Source organism: Papilio polytes, unplaced genomic scaffold (genome assembly GCF_000836215.1).
Source record: "Papilio polytes unplaced genomic scaffold, Ppol_1.0 DF823677.1, whole genome shotgun sequence".
Lineage (NCBI taxonomy): Eukaryota > Metazoa > Arthropoda > Insecta > Lepidoptera > Papilionidae > Papilio > Papilio polytes.
Window position 1 is genome coordinate 1 of NW_013525527.1, and position 7,481 is coordinate 7,481.

General features: G+C 39.7%; 1 protein-coding gene across 1 annotated transcript; it reads right to left on the minus strand.

The window, feature by feature from the left end:
- Positions 1 to 2,785: 2,785 nt before the first annotated feature.
- On the minus strand, positions 2,786 to 4,808 carry LOC106104435 (catalase-like). The gene is made up of 2 exons (XM_013284495.1): positions 4,626 to 4,808; positions 2,786 to 4,403 (listed from the first exon to the last, which is right to left on the minus strand). Exons 1-2 carry the CDS (start codon positions 4,782 to 4,784, stop codon positions 2,859 to 2,861), a joined length of 1,704 nt encoding a protein of 567 aa, XP_013139949.1. The 5' UTR covers positions 4,785 to 4,808; the 3' UTR covers positions 2,786 to 2,858.
- Between the last annotated feature and the right edge of the window lie 2,673 nt (positions 4,809 to 7,481).

The window sequence follows — 7,481 nt, forward strand, 5'->3', positions numbered from 1 at the left end:
CAAGGCGGGAACCGTTGGTGGGGTCCAGTGTCTTTCCTGACTGAATCCAACCCAACTTTGTATTACGAGCAATCGTCCCTGCCGAGCTCCTCAATAAACCATAACTACATACTTCGTATGCAGTTTGTTCCCTTCACTGAGTCCTGTGACTTCGCCGTTTGTTTTAATTTTCTTTAGGCCTGATGATTTAACAACGTCCTCGGTAACAAAAGAGGCCTGTGAGCCCTGGTCAATTAGTGCACGGTAGACTTGTGTATAGCCGCGCTTCTGAAAGACATCTACCAGTGCCGTAGCGAGCAAAATTTGGCCAGGTTGTTTTAAAAAATGTGTAATAATGTTTTCGCTTTCTTGGGTGTGTATTTCTTCTCCGGGTTGTTCTTTTGTTGTTTCCTTTTTCCTGGGATGTAAAAGAGAATGATGTTTTCCTTTGCAAAGATTACATCTTGTGCTTTTCAAACATTTTTGTACAGAATAATAGGAAATGAAACAGTTGAAACATAAATTGTTTTGCTTTTACAAAATCTGTTCTTTGTTCTAGGCTTAGTCTAACAAACTGTTTGCGTTGGAAAATGTAGTGGTCACCGTCATAAAATGTGCATGGAACTGACGACGCTGTTGATACCGACGAGTGAAATGTTTTAGTTTTACTCGTACCTTGCTTTGAATAATCTTCCTCCATTTCCAACGACTTAAATCTCATTTCAAGAAATCGATGTAACTGTTGGAAGGTCGGCATGTTTTCGCTATCAACAGATATTTGTTGCTCCCAAATCGATGACTGACCGGATCTAACTTTGAAACAGTAAGATAAACTATTATGTCATCCCATGCACCTGTGTTGATTCCTATGTTTTTAAAACTATTGAGGCAATCCAAAGTAATATACAGCAATTGTTTTAATAAATGAGCCGATTCCTGAGTTATTGTTTTCAAGCTAAACATTTTTTTGAAAATACTATTAGCAATGTATCTCTTGTTGTCAAATCTATTATATAATGTTTCCCAGGCTTTCATGTAATTGTCATTTGTTATTGTAAAATTGCGCAATAATTGTTCTGCTTCCCCCGCTACAAATGACTGTAAATATGGTAATTTCTAACATCGTATTTTTTTGTTCGATCGATGTAAACAAACCTCTAAACGATGGCCAGTCCGTATAACTACCCGCAAATGTGGGTATTTGTATCGTAGGCAACTTTATTTCTGTACTTGTACTAGTTCTCGGGCTAAGTGCATTACTTGTTTTCATTTCTTCATTTAACTCCATTTACCTATGCTTTAATGAAGTTTTATAAATCGTGTAAAGTGTGAATTGGATGAATTCATTAAATTTATCTAGACTAAAATAATCGACAGAATTTCTTTGTCCTCGAAGAATCAAGGCCGATATTTCTTCGTGTCCCTTCATGACCGAACTATGTAACGTTCCAATGTTTCGAGACGAGTTTCAACGTAACTTTTGTTATTCGAGACTTGGGTGTTTTTAAATAATTATTTTGTGCCTTGTGTATTTGTTCAATTCTGTCCTCTTGTAGACTAATTAAAATGTTAGCTTGTTCCATTTTTATAATATAAATTCAAACACTTAACAAATCAAACAGAATAACTAATGAGAACTATTAAAACTAAGAGGGTATGTAACAATATAATTGAACTGATAAACTGTGCTGTTTACGAAACAGCTCACAGTCGACATGACACAACCTAACTAAACTCAAACTTGTATGAATTCAAACAAATCTCAAATAACAAAGTCAAGTTTGTTTTTAATATTTGAAATTAAAACAATTTTAAATATTAAACAGACTTCAAACCCGGACTAAATATGTTTAAAGTTTATTAAAAAACTTCAAAGACCCAATTTTATCAAGTCGAATATTTAAGGCCAACGTAATACACTAAAGACCGAAATATCCGGCAAACGAAGGACCATGTTTTGTTTCCTACGAAACTTGGGTTCCGAATTTGAACCACAAGACTTGACCAAACAACCAGAAACAAAAGAGCAAACGATTTCTACAGAACACAACGACAATCACCATAAAACGCAAGAAACAACCACCAAATCACCGAAGAGCCCGCGACTAGCGGGCGACTAGATCTGTGGCGAGACGTTCACAATATCGCGTTTCAATGTACGACGGTCTCGTCACAGCGCCATCTATTAAGGCGGAGTGAAAACGACGCCAACAATGATAATGATGCAAGATTTTGTTCCTGGCGAATTTCTCTAGAATTTGAGTAACACGCCATCTATTAACTGTCCGAAAAATCCATATATTATTGTATTGTATAGAATTGTTTCCTTTTTTATTTCACAGATGGCGCTGTTATCATGAATAAATTTGTAGATTATGCTCATATTTGATATCTGAATTATAAACAAATTTATTTAATTTATTATTTATCAACTAGCTTCCGCATTTGTTTTTTCTGAGTATTTTGTGGGATCTTACTTCTTTTTGTAGATATCGTATTTTAATTTTCGTCGTTATCAATGAGAAGTTCTACATTAGTACTAGTATTTCTCTGCAATATTATATATTTTTTTGTAAAACGTTCAAGTGTAACTCCAGTATTTTTTTATTACTGACTTCAAAAATGGGGAGAGTTTGAAAACAAACCTTCGACCTGCTTGCTTTTTGTAATTGATAGATAGGCCAAGACATTTGTGTTGCACTATATACTAGTTGTCGCCCGCCGCTAACTGCGTGCAGAATTAAAAAAAAATGCAATTATAATACACAACTTCTGTTTTGGAAGATTTCATGGTAAAATAAATACATTTTGTGTCGTTATTGTTATTTTTTTATTTATTCAAATTAAACATGACATGGCATCAAAGTACCAATGAGATATCAATAATGGAAGAGATGTTCAGCGTATGAGATGTCCTCGTGGTCGATGGCGCGGCTGCAATCGCGCTCGTCTCCGCCGACGATGCAGTTCGCGGGACGCAGAACGCGCGGTGGGCGCGGCGGAGGCGCCGCCAGCCGCTGCCGCAGCTTCAGCGCCACTCGTCGGCTCAGGTCGGGAGAGATCCAAGAGAATAGTCTGATAATACGTCTCTGTAGGAACGGCGGTGCGGTAAGAAGAGAGAAGTCGACGGTGTTATTCGCTAGTCTGTCCCTTTCATCGTCCGTTTGCAATATGTGGTTATAAAAATAAGCAGGGTCTTCTAGATCCACGGCGTTGCTCTCGTAGACCATTATTTGCTCTTTAGGACGGGAGGCATCGACGTAGGGCACCGGGCCACTGAAAGAATTCGGATAATAGTTCGGGGCGTCTTTCATATTGTCTCTCTCCGGAGGGTCTCCGTCGCGATTATAATTTTTCTCATAAAGAGGTCTGTTGATTTCAATCTTATTATGGTTACTTCCTAAGCGATGATTTTGTGTCGCGGGATAGGCGAGACTTCGCCCCCTGAACAGTAGGTCCTTGGGTCCGGCTATTCCGGGCACCAGGTTAGCGGGATTGAAGGCCAGCTGGTCGGCGACCCGATGCGAGTTGTCGGGGTTCTTATCGAGCACTAGCCTGCCGACGGTCACGGTGCGGTATGTTCCTTTTTTCCAGAGTCTTGTTACATCGAACGGATTAAAATCTAATTGTAGCAAATCGTCGAAAGTCAGAACATCCATATCCAATCTCCATGAAGGGTACCTCTTCTCGGCTATGGCATTGTACAAGTCTTTCACAAAGTAATCTGGATCCAGGCCATTTAGTCGCGTCGCCTCGTCCGACGGTAAATTCTCTATGCCCTGCAAAGTTCTGAAATTAAATTTTACGAAATACTTTTCACCATGGGCGTTGTATATCTCGAAGGTATGTATAGGAAATACGTCCATCTTTCGGAAGCCATTGGGGATGCCGCTGTCGGACAGCAGGCGCAGAAAGGCGTTGATGGCGTCGAAACGCAGCGTGAACACGTCGCCGCGCATTGTACGGTCAAAGAGGTCAGTGCGTGGGTTACGGCGCGTGCCGTGCACCACGCTGAAGAAGTACTCGGGGTCCTTGTAGAAGTAGACGGGCGCGTTCAGACATAGGAGGTCAAGGTTGCCCTCCTTCGAGTAGAACTTGACCGCCATGCCCTTGGGCTCGCGGCCCGCATCGACGCCGCCGCGGTTCTGCACAGTGGTGGAGAAGCGCACGGAGACGGGCGTGCGCTTGCCGACGCCAGTGAACACCTCGGCCTTGGTGTATTGCGACACGTCGTGCGTCACCTCGAAGTAGCCCTGCGCCGCGGTGCCCTTACCGGCCGCAACTCTTTCAGGTATTCTTTCGGAGACGAAATGCAAAATGTTGTCAAGAAAGAACCGATTCATCAGTAAGTCACTATTCAATGCATTGGTTTCCCTTATCTCGACTGGATATCCGGAGCTGAGAGTGAATAATCCGATCGGTTTCTGCAAAAAGAAGTATAATAATAATTGTGATAGTGAAAAAAGAAACGTTTGAATAGAGGGTGTTGAGCATAATTGTATTTTTTCAGATATGTTTAAAAAAAATTGACAGAAAACGTGGTTGTTATCTAACTTTCGTTACATGTTTAAAGGTTAAATAAATAGATTACTCAAGCATGCTTTTACAGAAGTCAGTGTAGTGGAATGACAAGAGAATGTGCCTACTGGGTGAGTTTTTCTGAAGTCGTAGAGCTGTCGCGAAGCGGGGTCAGTTCTATTCTCGTAGGCGCGGGAGAGGAAGTCCTCGCCGAGCGCGGCAGCGAGCCCGCTCAGCCAGCACACCACGTACGCTAGGGCCTGCATCGCGGCCGCTCGCAGACACATTGCCCGCGCACGCCGCTCGCCGCGTTTATAACCGCTCGTGCCCTCGATAATTGAATGCGAAATTTATCTAAGTAATTATAAAATTATATGATTATCAAATAATTATTACACATTGAAATTTAAACACTGTTCTCTTAAAAGAGCTATAAATATGTTTTATTGTCGACATTTCCAGTTTAATTTCACACCCCTGCCTTCCTCGTGAGCTGAGCTCGAGCCGTAATTGATTATTAAAAATTAAAATAATATCAACAAGTTTGCTAATTTTTTCTTACGCTACTTTTTTGACCTCATTTGAGTGAAAATTCCAAGCACGTGTTAGCTAAGCTAGTAATGAAATAATTATTAAAATCGTCAGAATTCACTGGTATTTGTTCAATTTAGTCCTTAGTTCCATTGCCGCGGCCAACCAGCCGGCCTCTTCCCCCCCCCCCGCTATTGCCAATTGCAGTCATTATTTCGGCCGTAATTAAAATCCTTCTAATGATACCTCATTATATATTGTTTGTTAGTGGTTATTATTTAAGAAGTTTTTTATTAATTGCAGTTAATTAGATTAGAAAACCGACGCTGTTTGGAGGAAGATGTTATAATAACCTCGAGCCGTATTTAGCTGCACGCAGCATACTGACATGAAATAAATGACTTACAATTCACGCGTGTCACTCAATGTCCATTTGAATGTGCTACTGAGTGGATGGATCTTATCTGAACAAAATCTTGATAACCAGTACAGCACACACAGTATTGTGTTGTGTGGATATGTAAACTATTTTAAGTAAATATTTAAAAAAAAAGTCGGTAATAAATCATCAAAGGCAGCAAAATCATGAAGAACCATGCTTGTAGTAAAATAAAAAAAGTGTTTATAAATCGTATTTTACTACGAATCTCGTGAAATAAGTAAAGTAATTTTGAATACGGTTTACGACTTTGTGTAGTGAAATAGTATGTTTATTCGATGAGAGTTTGTACACTGCATATTAAGAGATTATCGCCGTGCGAAGAGACCTCTACACATTACTAGGAGGGTTCTGTGATGGCCGACCGTTGCCCGCCGCCGGAATGTCCCGGCCCTTTACTTAATTAATAATGTGCTAAACAGGAGGCCTGTGTAAAGTAATCGTAAAGGTAAAGGTAAAGCCTTGACGTTAAGTATATTTTGTGTATATTCGTTATTCGCTAACTCAAGCCAGAGCCCATTGGCATCGAGTTATATATGCGTTGTGTCTAAAAGATTGTCATTATCATCTATTATTGTTGAGAATTAAAGGATTTATTCCATGTTAGTTGTCTTTTTATTCATCTTCCTGACTTAACAACAACACGTTCCCATGGTAACCGCTTACAGTTTTTATATCAAAAAGTATCAAAACTATATAACATGTCACAAATTAAAAAGCTAATTATCAAAGAATATTTACAGTACATTTATACGTAACACTATCCATACTTCTATACTATTATAATAAAGCGCAAACACACACTTCTTTGTTGCCTAAGATGTCAGCAATCACAGCATATTTTCGAATAACTCTTTTTTTAATAAAAAGTCCTACACTTACGTCACGCTTTAGGCTATACATTTTCACGCCGTTAAACTTAGGGGTTAATATTTTGGATAAAAATATTAATGTGGGAAAGAGACCATAAGTTGTTGCCAACATCAAGGAAGCAAGGTTGCCATGGTTTGTCACGTCATTTTGACATTTGCAATTAATAATTTGACAAATGTAAACAATAAAATGAAATTTTTATAATTTAATGCAGATAAGTCGCATGGGAACAGCTAGTTTCTTGATAAAATAGTCAACATACTTACACTACTATTTATAATATCTATCATTAACACTTGGCTTTGTCTGTGTAACAACTTATATCAAAGTTGTATGTTCGAGGAGGTCGGCGGCGGCAGAGGGCGCAGTGACGGCGTGTCGCTGCAGGTGCGGCCGCGGCGGGGGTCAGTGCTGAGTATTCACGGAGAGTGTCGCGGAATTATAAATTGAACACTTTATGCAGCTCTTTTAACTTATTCACAGCTCCAGAAACTGGAACACATCTAAATGTTTTACATCCCTGTGCCACTGGTGTTCTTACTAGGACAGCATACAAGCTGAAGTAAACTCTATCTCTTTGTAGAAAAGTTGAGATTAGCTTATTAAGATTATTAAATATTGTAATGAGATTTGGGTATCACACAAAAACATTTCCTTTTCCTTAGTATATATAAGCCTAATTATTTATAAACATTAGTTAATATGCGGCGTATAGGAATGCTGAGAGCGACCGCGGGAATACTGCACATGTCACGAGAACGTGACGCAGCAACTGTCCATCATGACATCAGTCGCTGGAGTCGAGAGTAGTTACCTAGTCCGTCGCCGTCGTGTGACATCGCAAAGAGACGTAGATATTATTATTACCTTTATTAAAATAATGAAACGACAAGTTTATTTTACGACATTTACCGAAGGTACCCGCAATTAGCTGTGTTATGGTGAGCCAATGAGAAAGCGGGAGCGGCGCGGCTGCTTATCAGAGACTGTGCTATACCTCGCCCGGTCTACTATACGACTATAATGTTTCCTTTCTCACAATAATGTCGTATCGTATACCTCCGTTACTTATCAATATCATTGTATCCATGTATGTGTTATGTACCCGCAATCAAGAATTATAACTCGCACCTGTAGCCGC